We start from the raw sequence: 17945 nt of genomic DNA on the forward strand, positions 1-17945 counted from the left end.
TAACCCTAACCCTAACCCTAACCCTAACCCTAACCCTAACCCTAACCCTAACCCTAACCCTAACCCTAACCCTAACCCTAACCCTAACCCTAACCCTAACCCTAACCCTAACCCTAACCCTAACCCTAACCCTAACCCTAACCCTAACCCTAACCCTAACCCTAACCCTAACCCTAACCCTAACCCTAACCCTAACCCTAACCCTAACCCTAACCCGTACCCTCCCCCGTACCATAACACACGCACACAACAACCTTTAATAGACCACACACACCAAGTCACAACAACACCCGTACCCTCCCCCGTACCATTACACACGCACGCAACAACCTTTAATAGACCACACACACCAAGGGATAAAAGCAACACAACCACAGCCATAATCACAACCATCGCCATCACAATCCTGCACACAGGTCCGCATATAGCGCAGCAGCAACGAAAACAACTAACAATACACACAAATACAGCAGCAGGCTCCACACACACAACACGCGGTGCAGCTAGCGCAGTCGTGCAGTTGGCGCTCCTCCTGACGGCAAACGCCGTCGCAGACGAAAGGCGCATAATCACACACACGATGCAACCCCAACGCGAACCCTTGCCCTAGCCATTGCTGTGCGTGGACTCTTTTTCGGTGGCGCGGATGCGGGCTCGTCAAGCGTTTGCGCGGCTTCCGCCATCGGAGGCGTGGCGAAGTGCTTAGGTACTGGGCCCGTCCTTGCATTCAAGTTTTGCTAGCGGCGGAAGGCCACGACTTCTTTTTCGTTGTGAGGATGCGCAAACGCTTTTGAGGGCGGCGCCACCTGCCTCATTTTGGCTGACGTGTGGTCTCGCGCGGGAAGGAAATGCCTTTTGATTTCAAAGTTCCTCAGGAACTCCGCTGTAGGGCAAGGCCTTCCGAAAGAGCGGGGTTTTTGTCAGCACTCGGTGCGCCGACGGGGAGCAGCGTTGGCGTCGCAGGTGTTCCGCCGCCGCGTAAAGCAGGTCCCGCGCACAGGCGGGTAGGTTATGGTGGTCCGCGATTCGCAAGACCCAATTACGGACACAGACGCGTTCGGCCCGGCACGGTGCGCAGGCGTCGCGGCGGCGGCTCCGGTGCACACACAAACGCTTTCCACCGGACGCAAAATAAGGCATTCACACAGAAAAGACGACCACCCAACGGAGTCGCTTCTCGGCGAGCCCACCGGCGGTACGGCGATCCGACGCGTAGTTATGAACATCGGGAGCTGAGGGACGCCGCGATGGGGCGGCTTTGCGGCAACGGCTTTGGGGAAAACCAAGGCTCAGCCGGCAGATGGCGTGGGGGTTGATGCCGGACGTGTTGCTCCCACACGAATCCCTCTGCGAAGCGCGTGCACCAAGGAGCAAGACACCCGGGCTGTGGCACCGTCCTACGCGAGAGCCCCCGCATGAGGTCGCAGCCGCGCGGCAGCATCCAGGATACCACCGCTTAACGGAACCGAAGCCACAGAGCACCCTGTCCGAAATGCGAGCCGGCACGTTGAGGAGAGTCGGCGAGAAGCGGCAGCAACCCCGGCCCGCCATCCCCTGCGATGCCAGTTCTCACATCGAGACGCGCCACACGCACGAGGAGCAACGGGGGAGAGTGACAGGGCCTATGGCAACGCCAGGGGGGTGACACCTTTCAGCGCGACACGGGCAAGCGAAAGGGGTGCTGCGTGAGCGCAGTGGGTCTTGAATGGCCGCCAGGTACGAAAAAGAAATAAAGCGACCTTTGCACTAGAAACCAGTAGCCTCCTGCCCGCCTGTTCTTGGCCCGCCCCGCGACGGCGCAGCCAACGAACCTACGGCAAGCCCGCTGAGGAGAGGCACTACCAAGGCGGCCCAGCGATGCAGCAGAGGTTGGCGGTTGAGAAGCCAGGAGGCCCGTAAGGGGAAGAAAAAAGGGCGAGGGACGAACACTGAAGGGTGAAGGAGAGCGCCTGTCTCTGTGCAAGCGCACACTTTGTCTTCCTCCTCCCTCACGTGCTCAGCGAGGGGAGGGGGCAGGGGCACAGTGAAGGGGCGTGTTGTCCTTGCCGATGCTCAGGTCGAGCAGAAGCCTGCACTGCGTACCCAGTATTAGAAGATGGACCAACTCGAGTGGAGATAAGGCAGCCCCTTCAGTATGGATACGCGCAGCACCGCTGGAGAAACAAAGTATCTGTGCTGAGGCGGTACCTATCATGGCCGCGAAGGACTGCAGTGGGTTGCAGATACGACACCAGCATCCTTGATCTGGGCGCCAGCAGAGCTAGTGCGTCCCTTCAGGTACTGAAGGGTATATATCATGCTGGCGGCACCTGGCTGCCCGCAGCAACGTCTGCGGGGCCGTTTGGAGTGCGAAGGGTGAGCAAGGAGGCAGAATAAAAGATGATCTCTGGAGTGATGCAGTCGAACAAAGGTCATGCACCGCACAGGCGAGAGAGCGAAAGAAATCGTGCACAGCTCTCTCCCCCTTCACTGAAGGGAACAATAAAGCGGTTTTTTTTGTTGCTTCGCTCCTGTTGTCTTCACCTGCTCCGTATGCAATTGCTGCACTACTTGGAGGTCATGTGCTTCTCCTTTTGGTCTCTTCGCCGTGGCAGGCTCGCTGTTCTCTAGTGCTCTGTGAGTCCGCTCCGCAGGCGCTGTCGATGAGGAGCTAGAGATACAGCTGCAGCAGCTTACGGCCCTTCTCCACATGCTCATTGGTAGGCCCCAGGGCTTCAAAGATGCCTCGAATGACTTGCCGCGCGGGTGTGACCGCCGTGGGCCCTAGGCGGAGATCCTTTGGTACAATGCCGCCTTCCTTGAGCGCAGATAGCAGCTTCGGTTCCGCGCGGATGAGGCGAAGGCACTCCTCGATCGCCTGCCCGGCCACTCCCTCAACGTAAAAGGCGACAGCGCGCTTCAAGTGATGCTTGTAAAACTGCGCGGGCTCGCTCACGAGCTCGTCGAACTTAAGAAGCCGCATGTAGTTGTCCGTGTCGGGGTCGTAGTCCACTACCTGAATGAGCTCGATGCGCACAACGGCCTCTGCGACGCCGCGCATGTCCCGCGGTGCAAACGGGAACTCCTCGCGCACCCGCGCCGCGAGACGAAATGCCTCGTCTCGCTGCTTGGATGCCATGGCGCACATCGCAAGCCCGCACAATGCCTCTGGAGCCGAGTTGTAGCAGGGCTCACGCTTCAGCTTTGCCCACAGCTCGGGCGTCATCTTCTTGTTCGGAACACCGTAGCGCTTCTTCACGACCTCAATGTCCTCCATTGACATGCGAAGTGCCTTTTCGAAGAGTTGTTTGCCTTTCGCAGGGTCGCCGGCTTGCATCTTGCCGTGCGCCGCGGCAATGAGGGTCATGGCGTTCTCGTCGTCATTGTCCTGACGTCTTATCTTTTGAAATAAGGAGAGGCCCTCAGACTCGTTCTTGGATTCCAGCTTGGCGTAGTCGATAAACGCCTCCACGGCCTCCTTCACGTGCGATTCGCTGACAACCCCGATCATCTTGTCGCAGAAGACCTTGTTGCGCACAAAGTAGATCAAGGGAAACATGTGCGGATCAATTTGAAACTTGGCCATCAGCCCCGGCTCCTGTAGGCAGTCCACCGTGCCGAGCTTGATCGCTAGTCCTGCGTCCTTGCCAAATTCTTGATACACATCGCCGAACTTTTCGCCCTTGAGGCGGCGATTCGCCTGATCTACCTGGTGGCAAAGCAGCTCCGTGTACTGCTTCACATCGGGGTGGTTGGTGACCATGAAGTACAGAAGCAAAGGAACCCTCGACTCCATCTCAGTCGTAATGTTCTTGGAGGTGACCTGCACAACCCCAAGAAAGGGGTCGCGCCGCCCAGCAGGTGTGGAAGAGGGTTGGTGGGTCTGCTGTCCCGTTGCACCTGTGCTCGTGTGGGAGGTGGAAGCCCAGCGCTGCTGCGTCGCGCGTGCTGGTGCCGTACGGGCAACAGGAGTCGACGAGGTCACAAGGCAGCCCAAACTAGTCCAGCTGCCCGACGAGCGCGCGCGCTGAGCGGCGCTGAAAAGGGCGGTGCGCGAAAGACGTCGCATTTGCCAACGGACAGACAGTGTCGGAAGGGAGGCAAAACGATAGGGGACGGCTGAAGGGGAGAGAGAAGGTGAACGGCTGGCGTTGCATGCCTGGACACTAGCGGAGAAAACAAAACAGAAAAGGAGGAGGGGCCAAGGGCATCGAGGAGACGTTGACGAAGAGCGTGGGAGCTGAGCAATGAAGGGCGTCCCGTCCGCAAAGGCGCTGGGGTGAAAAGATAATATACAGAGTACTGGTGAGAAGGCAAGCACTCTGCCAGGTCGCGCTTCCCTCGTTGCCACGGCACATGAGCTGGCAAAGTGCGTGAAGGTGACTCTATATATACATATTCTTTTAACCGGCTTTTGCCATTCCCCATCATCTGTGCGTCCAAAAGCACGTCTCTGTGTACACAGATGCGTGGGAGTGCGGGCGCAGCTTGCGGGCCTCTCACGGTTCATGTGCGCTGCTTCACTCGCCGCGATTCTATAGGGAGAGAGAAAGAGTGGAATTGGGAGACAAAAGAAACAAGACAGTACGAGGAGGGGAAGGGGTTCGCCCTTCCTTGTGCGCGGCAGCACATGTCAAGGTGCAGAAGGCGCAGCGGGGCCAGCAAAAGCACCCCCGGAGAGCGTCGTGGCATCATGCGCATACGCGCAGGCACGCAAAGGGGTCACAACAAAGCCGCAACAGCGTGGCACACCGGTCACACCGAACAAAAAGAATGCAAGAAGAGGAGGAGGCAAAACAAGCACGGAGAGGGCAGAAGGGCACGAGGTGGGGTTCCAATTCTTTGAAAACAGAAAAGTCAAAGCAGAAGGGATGCCTACAAGAAAAAGCGATCATCAATCATCGTCTTTTGACTCAAGTTCACGAGCCCCTCACGGACGCGGTAGAAGTGAACGACAACCTCCACCACAAATGCCAGCACCATGGCGACGTAGAAGTTGTGCAGCGCCACGTCGATCGCGGCAAACAGGGCCGCGTAGAGCACGAAGAGATCAAAGTCAAGCCCGCACAGAAACGCGCGGCCATACGACTGAACGTCGTCGATGAAGAAGAGATCCTTGCCGCAATGATCGCCGCGCTGCGGCCCGTTCATGTACATGACGTTGGGCGGGAAGTCGAGCCACTTTTGCAGCACAAACTTCACCAGAAGCGTGCTCTCCGCGCGACGCACGCTTTGCTGGAAGGCGTAGTTAATGCGGTCGCGAATAGCCAAGGTCGTCTGTGTGTAGACGCAGAGTTGTTGTGAAAAGCCGAAGAGAAAACGGACATAGTGCCACTGAGATGGGATGATGGTGCGCTCGCGCTTCAGAAGCGATCGTTGGTTCTCGATATGCATCTCCATGTAGCACATGTAAAGATATTGGCGGGTGTATGGTCCGAGATACACTTCAAAAGACTGGCACTTGCTCTGGCCTCCCAAGCCGCGTACGGGCAGGTTTCCCTGAGCCTCAAGAAACAGGTTGTTCTGGAACTCCTCCATACTAACGTCGGCGTGGGCGTGAATGGACTCGCCATGGACGTAGAAGCCCCACTGTTGCTCCAAGAGGATAATGATGGAGATGTTCGACACGGAACACAGGTCGACGAACGCCTGCAGGGGGTGTACAACGACGAAGCGATAGTAAATCTGGTACTCGAGCAAGTATAGGACTAGTGCCACCGCCACCCAAAAGAAGGTGTCAATCGCGACGCGGAGAGTGTCGAACGAGACGGTCATGCCGTCCACCTGCCGTGACCCGCGCGGAACGCTGGCAGACATGTTCTTGTAGTCGAGGCCAACCAGAAACAAGAGAATGATCGTCATGTTCAGCAGTGGGCACCAGTAGCGCAGTGTCTGCAACTCGTTCAGCGCGTTCGCCACGAACGTTGAGCGCCACATGCTCACTGGCACAACCTTGTTTTCACGGAGCAGCTGCCCTTTGGATCGCTCCCAGTCAATGACAAAGTAGTCTGCATTGCACTGCTCGGCTAGCCGGTACAGCACCGTGACCCCTTTCGCCGTGACGGCGACGTATAGCATCGCGTTCACGTACACGTCGCCTAGCCGCATTGCGCGCGACAAAGACGACTGCCTCTTATATGCGATGAACATGTACCACGACGCAAGGGCGACAGCGAGGAAGAAGGTGTTGCTGATGTGGTTGCACAGGTACACAAAGAACCGCAGTGCTGCGGCGCAATCAAGAACGAGGTACTGTCGCCGTCGCATCCAGCCGTACGTGCGCGCCCACGCCGAGAAAAAACACAAGGCACACAAGACGATAACCGTAACCTTCAGTCCGTGGCTTACAGAGTCGGTGCTGGACAGGTAATAGGAGCGCATCTCGCAGTGGAGTGTGTAGTCGGGATGACCGCTGGTGTTGAGCGGCCTTTGGCGCTCTTTTTCGGGGTCGTCCGTGGGCGCTGCATCGGCTATCGTGGATACCATCTTCGATGCGTACTGAAGCACGACAAGTGGAGTCGCAATGTAACGATCGTCGCGGTGATCAGTCCCTAGAACTAGACTGGCGCTGCGTAGCGCTGTCACATAGCTGGGCAGCGAACGAAGCGGGGTACTGCCGCTGCCACCCACGTTGTCGTAGGCGTAGAACCGCCGTCGGAAACCGCCGTCGGAAAAGGCGCCGTCGGAAGCGACAGCGCTGCCGCGGTACAGCCACGGGTCGTGAAACGTCGCGGGCTCGAATTCGTAGTTGGAGTAATCGATGAGCAGGGGTACAGGCATCAGCCGCGATGCGTTCAATGGGTGCCGCAGGTAAACCTCATAGAATAGAGTGCCGTTTGCGCGAAGGAACCAATGCCAGTTCACATGGCACGATGTGGCGCGTGTGTCACCGGCGGCGAAAAATGTCTGTAACTCGGTGTTCTTGAGAAAGCACGGGTTGACTTGGTTCACCATGGTTTGATATCCGAGCCAGTTGCCGTACAGATCGAACGCCGACAAGACAAACTGCAGCTTTTCGCGCGCCGAGAGGCGGAGCTCCGTCGTCACGTTGCTCAAAACATCGGCGTTGCTGCGGGTGTAGTAGAGCCATGGAAGCCCGTCTACCGTCTCACACCACAAATCGTCGCATGGCTTGCTCTGCTTGATATGCTGGTACAGTGCGCACGGCACGGCAGTGAGATGATAGTCCATCACAACGCACAGGTTTGCCAGCAGATTGCACGCGGTGCTGTTGCCGCGACTGCACAGCAGGGCAGCGCCAAGCGAGTACGTCTGTACAGGAAAAACCCTAGTCACAGGCCCGGCCGCGCCGCTGTTGTCGATGTTCGGTGGAGAAAGGGCCGTCGACGTTCCTGAGGCTGCGGCGGCCATTGACTCGTACGCCTCGGTTGGCACACAGGAGCCATCGTAAAGCATCGTGAAGCTGTCGCTGCAACGGCACTCTCCACTGCTCTCGTCGAGTGCATACGGAAATGAGCAGGTCACGCATGCTGAGGACGCGCATGGGGCGCACATCGCCGCTGTCAGCAGAAGCGTGCCAACCTGCTTCGCCAAGACGCTCCCCGAAGCGCACACACATGTTCGTGCGGCTTCGTCGTACGTGGCATCGGCCAAGCAAGTCAGCTGACGGTCTCCTCCACACGGGAGACAGTACGCGGACGCGTTGACAGCGCCCGCATCGCTCACCATCATTTTCTGCGCGGCGCAGTCCACACACGCTTGCGTACCAGTGCTGGCGTCCACGTGCAACGCGTAGCCCACATCGCACACGCACGTCCCCTGTACTCGGCGAGCGTGTACAGGGCACGCCTGACAGCTGCGGTCTGCGACATCCAGCATGAAGTCAAGCGTCTCACAGTCCGTGTTCACCTGGGATGCCGCACCAACAGCGCAAACAATCATCAACAGCAGAGTGCCTATTCTCCAGCCGCTGGTCCAACACGGCGATGAGCACGACTGCGGCATCTTGCTCGTTGAGATGGTGGAGCGTGCGGTAGATGGAAGCGGTGTACAAGACGAAAACAGCAGAGAGGTCTGTTCAACTGGTGAGAGGATGTAGGGGATACTGAGGTGCCTTTATCTGTACGTCTATAGATGTTTACTCGTGTATGGGTGTAACGTACGCCTCTATGGATGCAACGTGTGTCTACGTCAACACGCCTGCGTCGCTGGGGTGTGTCGGATGAGGTGAAAAAGGCCGAGTGGACCAAACGCACACCTTTTTCTCGGCATCTACTTTTTTCTGCTATTTTATTTTGTGCAGTCGGCGTGCGGTTCTTTTGTTCGCAGCGTGCTCTGGCGACTGTGTTTGTGTGTGTGTGTGGCCCAGTAAAGGGGAGGGGGTGTTGTACGAGCAATCAGAACACATTGTGAAGGTAAGGATGACATGAAACGGGGTCAAAGTGGCAGGCACAACGTCCATTGCAATCAGGCGACTGAGTCAAGGCGGAGGACAGAGGAAAGGAAGAACAGCATATTCTTTTCTCTTCATGGCGGCTCTCTCGCATTCACCAAAGCGCTCAAGGAGTCACGCAGACACGTGAAACGTGGCTCGCCTTTCCGTTGCCTCATTACCAGTGCACTCACGTGTACAGCAATGACGGTGGCTGTGAAAAGCGGCAGGGATGTTGCCGAAGCTCCGACCCGCTCTCTTGCAATTCTGTGGGGAAGCTTCTGTCTCGTCGTACTTCCATTTGCACCTCAGATGGTTCCTTTGCGACTGCGCGTGTTGAGTGCAGCGACACACACAGACACACAGGCACGCAGCGCACAGGGAATATGGCGAGACTATCAGTTCGCGTTGCCGCGCACACGCACGCCAGTGTCATGATATCACAGTGCGGAACCGACGCGACTCACAAGGGCCTCACGCGTTGGCGCGCTGGCGCACCTGTAGGCCCGGACGAGTCGAACCACCTGCGCAAGATTATGCATTACCAAAAGAATGTCGCTGTTCATTTCCTGAACGGTAAGAAGATGGTGCAGGTAAGCGCGGCAGTGCCGCTTGCAGGTGAAGCAGTCGCACCCCTCAGCGATAGGGTTGATGTCGAGTGCAAACATGTTGTCGTTCAAGTCCAGAAGAGGTACAACAGACTCTGGGGCCGTCGTCGTCTCCTCCAAGGGAAGAAGCAGAGCTACACCTTTTTCGGCCAGCGTCCACGGCAGTGGGCACTCCATCAGTGACACGTTGCTCACCATGGCGGCAAGAATCGCAGAAATGCTGGGCGCAACGCACATTGTGCACTTTTTTGGCGATAGCTGCAGTGCTTGAAGGGTTTGGAAAAACTCGTAGCTGTTCTCCCCGCGAGGCACAGCGTCAATGTAGCCACCATCGTGTGTGCATCCAGCCGAGATGGACGGCAGAATAGTGCACCCCAGGTCCGATGCCTCTTCGGTCTTGGCCAGCCACGTTTCCGAGCGAGTGGTGGCGACGCGTCGTCGCTTGTTCAGTGGCTCACAAAGAGGAACAGATTCGTGTACGGCCACCGCCAAATTTGGCCGCGTCGCCATGACTACATCACGCCATTTCTCAAAGGAAACCACGGCCCGGCCTCTCTCGTTATCACCGGCTACCGTGGTGTCGGTGGAGGACGCACTTGCGTGCAGGCCGTGGAAAGACGAGCGCAGCGTCAGCACAGTCTTGTACCCGCTCAGACCGCAGTACGTGCTTAACGGCATCCCGGCCTCGATGCATGGCTTCACAAAGTCCATCGCCTCAAAGACGCTGGTGGCCAGGATTCGCTCCGATGGTTCGAGAATCGCGTTCGCCTGCGCCGGCGTCAAGGTCGGAACGGCACCCCGCTTCGTCGGAATCACTAAGAACGGGCCTTGGGCGTCCATGAGAGAGAAGCGCGAAAAGAGGGATAAATGACGGACTGATATCCTCGAATGTGTAGCTGCTCCGGTGAAGATGGAAGCGACGGGTGGGGAGCTGTATAAGGCCACCACGCATGCGCTCTGTCAAATCAAAAAGAAACGAAAAGAGCGTCGGGAGAGAATAAGCAGAACGGGGTAGAGGCTATGAGGTCGTCGCAGTACGTGACGTCACGCAACGCAGAAACACGGATATACGAGCGCAAAGCTTCATCGTATCGCACGCAACTACGACAGCCGGCAATGTGTGGAACGTCACCCGGCGCGTGGGCATTTGCATTATATGACGCACACTACCCCTTCCGGTAAAGCAAGTTGAGTGGCAGGTGGCGGTGCTGCAGCACGAGCATCTAATGGTGTGCAAGCGCAGGCATGCGGTAACGAGTGTAGATCGCATCTCTCATTGACGGAAACGATGCCGATCCTAAAGAGTTGCACAACGTTGTTTCTTCGTTCCCTCTCCACCGCTCTGATGCGCCGCGCGGTGGATACGAAAAGAAGAAGAGGGGTGAAGTGGAGTTACGGCAGCTAGAGGAGACGGATGAGCGCAACGCAAACCACGAAATAATTTTCTAAAATGCAAAGGAAGCACAAGAACGTAGACGGCCAACGACGGAGGGAAGACGTGCGGTAAGGCGCACCTCCACGAGCAGTCTTCGATACTACCCCCGCTTCTTGAGCTCCGCGTCAATCTCCTGCAACCGCTCGAGCACGGGCGGGTGCGTGTAGTGGAGCGCGGAGTACAGTGGATCCGGTGTTAGGCTGGCACGGTTTTCCTTAGTAATCACTAAGAGGGCCTTCTTCATTCCCTCACCATGATTATGCGTCACGGCGAAGCGGTCCGCTTGAAACTCGTGCCGCCGCGAAACATAGCAGAACCCGTATCCGATAAACGTACTCAGGGGCTCGTAGAACATCTCAGCGAAGATGTTAAGCCCGATCATCGGATCCACCTCATGGAAACCAAACGCTTCATAGACCCTCTTGTCGAAGACGACCAGGCGCGCACCGTAGGATATCAACATGAACTGACCAAGGGCCATGGCGAGGTTCACGTAGATGTGGTTGTGCTTCCAATGACCGAGCTCGTGGCAGAGCACGGCAATGATGGGCTCGTCGTCATCCTTCAGCTGCTCTAGAATAGTGTCGTAGAGCACGATACGTTTGTTGCTGCCAAAGCCGTAGAAGTAGGCGTTGCTGTGGTGCGAGCGGCGGCTGCCATCGACAACGAGGACCTTCTTCAGCGGAAAGCCCATCTCCTTGCTGAGCAGGTCAATCTTCTTGTACAGGGGCGACTCCACGTCGAGCGGGGTAAACTTGTTGAACAGCGGCTGGATAACCGTTGGCATTGCCAGGAGAAACAAGACCAGCATCACAGACATTCCCAAGAAGAGGTATAAGGGAAAGCGCTCACCAAAGCGTTGCACCACAAATTGAATGAGCTTGATCTGCATAGGGTACAGCAGCGTAACGCGGAGGAGCAACGTTTTCACGATGTCCTTTACGAACTCTGTCTTGGTCATCTCGTTGAAGCCGTGCCGGTCCTCAATGTAGAAGTTCTCGTAGTAGGAGAACGGAATGTCGAGTACGACGGAGATCAACTCCCCGGCTACGGCGGCGGCGTAGTTATGAGAGAAGGAGCCGGTAGGCAAGCTCGTGCGCTGCGCAACAAGGTAGTACAGGAGCGCGGGGAGACGCAGAAAAATACTCATGTTCGTCATCACGAGCCCCTTCAGATGCTGGAGGAGACTGAACGTGCTCTTCTCACCTTCGTACGCCTGCGCCTTCGCAAACTCCTCGTCAGTGATGTCCTTCCTGAAATACAATGGCATCTCCTTGGTTTGGTTGGCGCGGCGCTGGCGCAGCACCAGGTAGGCATCCCACATGCCAATCACATTGAGTGATATGACGGCCGCTCGCAGAAAGAGATTCGGTGAGGATGACATGTCGTGAGCCTCACAGCAAAGGGGTGTGGGCAAGAGAGAGGGAAAGGAAGTTCCACGTGGCGATAAGAGCGGCTATCGCGCTAGATGAGCTTGCGGCACAGAAAATGCCACGGAGACAACACGGCGAGTGTGAGAGAAGAGAGCGGAAAGAGAGAGACAACGGTGTCAGGGAAAAGACGAAGTGCAGCGAGCGAGTCCTGAGAGATGGGCAACGGCAGATCAAGTGGGGCGAAGAAGGCGGAAAAGGAAGAGCGCAAGTTGACCATGAAATGCGGACTCGTCCGCTCACGGGAGGATCCATCGAGCACACGATGAAAAAAGTGTGCGCTGATGTCAGCACTGTGCCCAGTGCTCGCTCAAGGGCCCCAATCCCAGACGACACCACCTCTGCCGCTGCTCCTCTTTCCCTTCTCCATCTCCGTGCACTTGCGTTCAAGCAAAGAAGAAATGCAGTACGGCAGCAGATAGAACACACTATCTCCGTGCGCTGCTGGGAAAGATGACGTCTGCGACGGAGGCCGAATGAATGGGTACGGTTTTTAGCGATCTGAGTGTTACTCGACGTCACAACGTCCTCGGCGTAGTCGCAAGGACGGCAAGTCTCTCCGCATTGTCTGGCATTGCCCGGTCATTAGTCCAGATGAAGACATACGTCTCCTCACGCGTCGAACTCGGAGAACTGTAGCGGCCGAATCTTGGTGCTCTCTTTGCGCCTCTTCTCGGCCCAGTCGCGCGTCAGCTTGCGCTGCTTCTGAGTGAGCATACTGTGGTAGCGGTCCTCGTGGTCCAACTCCACTCGCTGGCGCTTCCTTTTTCCTCCCTCCCCGTCGCGTGAGTTGGTAACGGTGCCCTTTCGGTTGTCACGGGCAAGGGCGCGGTCTTCGCGGATGTAGACTTGTAGCTCCCGCTGCACCTCCGATGGACTCTTGTCGATGCCGAAGCTCTGCGCGGCGTGGCCAAGGTGCAGCGGGGAGGAGAAGAAGAGCGACTTCGTTTGTTTTGGCATGCCCGCGTAGGCACGCAGGTACGACTGATACGCGAAGAGCGCAACGCGGTAAAGACTCTCCTTGGCGTCCTCACCACGCTCGACGTCACGCTGCATCGCAAGGCGTGAGATGGCACGCTCCAGCACAGCCGCGCTCTGCATCCACATGTGGTTCGACTTGGGATCCAGCTTGGTAAGGTAGAAGAGAAATGTCTCGTACTTGCGCTCCGACATCTCCGCCGCCTCCTTGCTGTCGCTCTGCTGGATCTGCGAGTGGATGAAGTGCGTCAGGTATGCCGCGTAGCCACGCTCATCCGGTGCGAGAAAAAGAATCGAGTCGCCGCTGTTGCCGATACGCGCCGTGCGACCGATTCGATGCACGTAGCTTTTGGGGTCTGTTGGAGGGTCGTAATGCACAATCCAGTCAATCTTCGGCATATCGAGGCCACGGGCAGCCACGTCCGTGCAGAACAACACGCTCTTGTCGCTGCGGGACTTGCGAGTGCCAAACTTGAAGGCGTGAAAGACGGCGGCCCTGTCCACCTGTGACATGTTGCCGTGCAGCTTGAAAACGTTAGCGTCCAGAAAAGCGCGCTGTAACGCCGCGGCGCTGTCAAGTCTCGCATCCCCTTCCCTCTCGTCGTCACTCACATCCTCAAATGTGACCACCTCGTCCGTGGCGCTGCCGGTGTCGAGGTGGCGGTTGGCGGTTTCGACCATTTTCTTTGTACTCATGGAAGCACCGCGCGAGCGCGTGATTACTTTGCCCTCGTACGACCTCTTGTGAAATGGGGACTGTAGACGAGAGGCGAGCAGGTACAGGAACTCCGTACTGTCCGCCGTCGAGACAAACACGATGATCTTGTTAGCACCGGCATCCAGCTGGGAGCGAAGAAAGCTGAGAAGGACGGAGAGACGATGCTTCACCGGCACCATCACGTAGTGCTGCTTCAACGTTGTCGGGACAGAGAAGGTGTCTTGTGTCTCGCCGATGCGGGCAATGTTCCTGCGCAGTGCAAAGTGCGACAGTCGCTCAACACCGTCTGTGATGGTTGCTGAGACTAGAACGCGCTTGAGACCAGACGCATGGTGGCACTTTTTCTCTAGCAGCTCCATAATCTCACGCAGAGCCTTTTCAAACCCCATGTCGAGCAGACGGTCCGCCTCGTCCATGATCACCGTTTGCGCGTGGGCAACGGTGAAAGAAGCCGTGGTCTTGAGGTGATCGAGCAGCCGGCCCGGCGTCGTCACCAGAATGGGGATGCCTTTGCGAAGCCGCGCCTTTTCTTTGTGTCGGTTCTCGCCGCCATGGATGCCTCCGACTGTGATGAACTGCGCGCAGCGCACAAGAGTGGTCACCGTCTCTGTCACCTGCAGCACAAGCTCGCGGGTCGGGCACATGATAATGATGAGGGTGCCCACGTCGCGCGAGATGGGTGTCTTGTCGCACTCCACGAGAAGGCGGTGAAGGGTGGGGAGGGCGTAGGCGAGCGTTTTGCCGCTGCCAGTCTCGCTGCGCACCAGGACGTCGCTGTCGCTGTCGAGCATTGCCGCCCAGCACAGTTTCTGGATACGGGTGAGGTTCTCGATCTTCATGGACTCCGTCAACGGGCGGAGCAGTTTTGGATGCACCAGCTCCACAAGTGCGGGGAGAGAATCGATGTCGGTTGGATTGGTTGCGCGAAAGCTGGAGGTCTGAATGGCAGAGGCCGCTAACTGCACAGTCGGTGAGAGGGACATTCCTGACGAGATCTTCTTTGGCTCTCGCAAAGACACAGCGTTGGCTTTCGGTTTCTCGACAGATGCGTGGGACGCAGAACTTTCCTTCTTGCTCGCCGCTTTCGCAAGTGGGGCTGACTGTGCCGCCGGGGCGACAGTGACATTCTCCTCGTCGAACACGTTCTCTGCTTGAATCTTGCGCATCGCGTCTAAGAGGGCGTTGGATCCGCTTCCAGAGCCGTCACGAGACGACAGGAGACGCTGAAGGGCGTCATCTTCGCCAACCACCGATAAGCCGGAAACACTAACGTAGGATGACATGATGGCAGTTGTGCCTAGCTCTGTGTGTGTGGTGGTTTTCTTCACTTGCCGCTTTGAGTGCCTCGTTGAGCCATTCCTTTCACACGCGGAAGAAGGAGAGAGAGCATGGCAAGAAAGAAATGATAGACAAAGGAGAAAAGTGGATCATCAACAGCAAAGACACACGCGCAGAACACGAGGAAGGCGGCGAAAGGCATGCAAGCTACGATATCATTTTCAATGCTGGTACTCTGGCGAGAGTAGACTCGACCCACCTCTTGGGCACCTTCTCCACGCTGCTCGGGGACGTGCGACATCTTGCCTGAAAGACCCCAGTACAAGAAAAAAAGGGGCAGGATTCAAGTCTGTTTGTTGTTGCGGTGTTTGCGTCATAACGGTGTGTCATTCCTTGCAGTCAACGCCGGCATCCAAACTTCTCTGCTGAAGGGTTTGTTATGGAACTGGGCTAAGAAAGAATACCCCATTGACAGAGGGACACCCCTCACTCTGCGTAGTACCTCGGCGCCCAGTACACCCCACACCGTATGCGGGGAAGTACAGGCAGCCCCTCCCCCTCCCATCCCCCCGCCTGCCAGTGCCGGAACCCCACTTCTCATGGTGACAAGGCTCGAGTGCCTACGACGTGGGGAGGTGAGCGCGATGCATGGCCACTGGTGTGTCGGTGCTGGGGTCCTGGGGGTGGCGCTGGCGTCGGGGGTGACCCGCGACAGCGAACACGCTTGTGCCGTCCATGTGGTAGGCAGAGTGTCAGCGTGCCTGGAACGCATTGCACCCGGGCCTGACTGCCCTTGCTGGTGTGTGTGTGTGTGGTGTGGGGGCCTGTGCGCCACCCCTACGGGGATGCACACTAGGCGGCTGCCGGCGTGATGGGGGCGGGTGTGGGGCGACCTGCGGAGTGTGGGGCAGGGGCCGTGCTCGGATGACGGAGTCGACGCATTGCTGCAGGGCGTGTGTGTAGGGCTGCTTGGCACCGTGCGATGTGTCTGTGACAGGGCCGGAGGTAGCGTGGGGTTCGACTTGTGTTGTATGGCAGAGAATGGACATGCTAAATAATGAAAGTCAAAGGCGTTGGTGTCTGAGAGAGACGGTGCACCAGCTACTCCATGCATCACAGACGTCGGTATAGTGCTGTCAATGTCCTTGGATGGGGAAGAGGGCGAGGAAGCGCACGCAAAGCGGGACGAAAATACTAGTCCCCTTTGCGGCTCGCTTTGCTGCGGTATCCCATCTCCGCCATAAGCTCCTCCCGCAGCAGCTTTCGTTGGTTACGACGCTGCTTCACGTTATACAGTCGCAGCCCAATCATCAAGGCGCCAAGGATTATGAAGGCCACCCAGCCTTGCTCCACGATGTGAGAAAAAATCGAGCTGTCGGCCTCGACCTTCTGGTGAGCACGTGGCATGATGACGACGAGGACGTAGGTGTGTCGTTGCGTGATAGTGGGGCGTATCTGCGAAGAAGTGCAAAGAGAAGCCAGATGGGAAAGTGACGTTTCGCTGTAGCACGGCCTACTGGCATTGACAGAAGCACGAGAGAGTGCAGAGCAGGCAAGGAAACATGGCACCACGTACCGACAATGAAGCCTTCGGCCAAGACCAGTTCCGAAGGGCCCAGGACAGAGCCATTTGAACATCAGCGCTACCGTCTAAAGACCAAAGGTCCCCTCGAAGCACCCGTCGAGGTGTGAAGCTCTTCTTTCCCCGTGCGTCTGCGTGTGCATGCGTTTGTCTGCGTTTGTCTGTGGGTGTGTGGGTGTGAAGTTAATTCGCCTCCGTCCGAAGTGCGGCGCTCTTTGCTCTCTTGTGTCCCCGCGCAACGGACGACATGTGAACGTTTTCCCTTCTGTCTTACGTGTCGATAGAGTTAGAGTTACAGCTGCTCGGAGCGATGCGCCCAGCGTCGCCAGCCTTTTCGCCGCCACTGCTCTCTGAACGTGGTGAGGACTTCGCGGCCCGAGCGTAAGAGAAGGAATGCGCCAGGCGATACATGATGAAGATGGTCGCAAATACAATGGGGGTGTAGTAGCGTATGAACCACGGCTGATGAGCTGCCGAGCGGCGAATGAAGCGCAGCGTCACGATGCCGTTTTCAGTCGTCATCGCGTCGGCCATAGAGACGGCCATGCCTGAGTTCAACGTTCGGTGCGCACGGCGCTTCCGGGAGCGCTTATCGTTCCCCGGCACGGCCTCCGATGCGCCAGCGCCCCGCTTGGACGCGCATGTTCCCTCTACGTTTCTCGTATCGAGAATAATATCAATTGCGTACAGGGCCTCCTGCATTCGCCACTCCTTTCCTTTGCTCGGCGCGAATGGCGTCCCCAAAGCTTGAATGGCAATAGTGCGCTCGCTTGTGCCGTCACAGGTGCTCCCATCGGATGAGCTGCTCAGCACGCCTGAGTACGCCTTGATGTAGGTGGTGGTCATTCCAGCCACCTGGAGCGGCCGCTGTGGGGTGGCAAGATAGTTCTCCTGGCGCTCGCACACAGTGTAAGAGAGCACATGGCTGTCCTTCGTCAAAAAGTCAGAGAGCGCTGCTACGCTCAGCAACGACGTGGACGGCCGCCCACTGATTTTCACTTCGGGCGCTCCTGCCTCTTTCCATTCGACGACGGCGGTGGTATTCTGAAACGTGACAGTCCCTAATAACGGCGACCGGCACGACGAAACCATCTCCACACTCCACTCACCCGCGGCGTGGTCGTAGATGTCGCCCGGCAGGTGAAGCTCGTGTGCGGTGGCCGCGGCAGCGAGCACCAGGATGCTCAGCAGCAAAAGAAGTGCCCGCACCATCCTTCAGCACGGAGGTGAAGCGACGCGGGTAAAAGTACGAGTGCGGGTACCAGAAGAAAAAGAGGGCACCTGTACGAGTGTGAGCGGAGGAAAGGGGCGGAAGGCAGGAGAAGCAGAGGGCACCACGTAGGGCGAGAGAGGAGGTACTCCAGCATGAGAGATTCAGAGAAAAGGAGGTGGTGCCATGAGTGTCTAATGGAGTGTGTGGGTAGCAAGAGCGAAGGCCCACACATGCGAGCATGATAGCTTGTAGGTACATCCTCGATAAGACGTGCGCATTCGGAGCTACTCGCGCGGGTTCATCCAGCGCACATCTTTGCGAGGAGATGAACG

General features: G+C 57.4%; 7 protein-coding genes across 7 annotated transcripts; all 7 read right to left on the reverse strand.

Annotated features, from left to right (window-relative positions):
• Positions 1–2650: 2650 nt before the first annotated feature.
• On the reverse strand, positions 2651–3775 carry LMXM_27_0010 (conserved hypothetical protein; the record flags this gene model as incomplete). Its single annotated transcript, XM_003876526.1, has 1 exon — positions 2651–3775. One exon carries the CDS (start codon positions 3773–3775, stop codon positions 2651–2653), a length of 1125 nt encoding a protein of 374 aa, XP_003876575.1.
• Positions 3776–4854: 1079 nt separating this feature from the next.
• LMXM_27_0020 (conserved hypothetical protein) lies at positions 4855–7944 on the reverse strand (the record flags this gene model as incomplete). Its single annotated transcript, XM_003876527.1, has 1 exon — positions 4855–7944. The coding sequence occupies one exon, from the start codon at positions 7942–7944 to the stop codon at positions 4855–4857; it is 3090 nt and encodes a 1029-aa protein (XP_003876576.1).
• An 867-nt stretch (positions 7945–8811) lies between these two features.
• On the reverse strand, positions 8812–9819 carry LMXM_27_0030 (conserved hypothetical protein; the record flags this gene model as incomplete). Its single annotated transcript, XM_003876528.1, has 1 exon — positions 8812–9819. The coding sequence occupies one exon, from the start codon at positions 9817–9819 to the stop codon at positions 8812–8814; it is 1008 nt and encodes a 335-aa protein (XP_003876577.1).
• Positions 9820–10514: 695 nt separating this feature from the next.
• On the reverse strand, positions 10515–11798 carry LMXM_27_0040 (metallo-peptidase, Clan M-, Family M48; the record flags this gene model as incomplete). The annotated part of the gene is made up of 1 exon (XM_003876529.1): positions 10515–11798. One exon carries the CDS (start codon positions 11796–11798, stop codon positions 10515–10517), a length of 1284 nt encoding a protein of 427 aa, XP_003876578.1.
• A 658-nt stretch (positions 11799–12456) lies between these two features.
• On the reverse strand, positions 12457–14823 carry LMXM_27_0050 (DEAD-box helicase-like protein; the record flags this gene model as incomplete). The annotated part of the gene is made up of 1 exon (XM_003876530.1): positions 12457–14823. The coding sequence occupies one exon, from the start codon at positions 14821–14823 to the stop codon at positions 12457–12459; it is 2367 nt and encodes a 788-aa protein (XP_003876579.1).
• Positions 14824–16012: 1189 nt separating this feature from the next.
• LMXM_27_0060 (conserved hypothetical protein) lies at positions 16013–16456 on the reverse strand (the record flags this gene model as incomplete). The annotated part of the gene is made up of 1 exon (XM_003876531.1): positions 16013–16456. The coding sequence occupies one exon, from the start codon at positions 16454–16456 to the stop codon at positions 16013–16015; it is 444 nt and encodes a 147-aa protein (XP_003876580.1).
• A 214-nt stretch (positions 16457–16670) lies between these two features.
• LMXM_27_0070 (conserved hypothetical protein) lies at positions 16671–17612 on the reverse strand (the record flags this gene model as incomplete). Its single annotated transcript, XM_003876532.1, has 1 exon — positions 16671–17612. The coding sequence occupies one exon, from the start codon at positions 17610–17612 to the stop codon at positions 16671–16673; it is 942 nt and encodes a 313-aa protein (XP_003876581.1).
• Between the last annotated feature and the right edge of the window lie 333 nt (positions 17613–17945).

Source organism: Leishmania mexicana, chromosome 27 (assembly GCF_000234665.1).
Source record: "Leishmania mexicana MHOM/GT/2001/U1103 complete genome, chromosome 27".
Lineage (NCBI taxonomy): Eukaryota > Euglenozoa > Kinetoplastea > Trypanosomatida > Trypanosomatidae > Leishmania > Leishmania mexicana.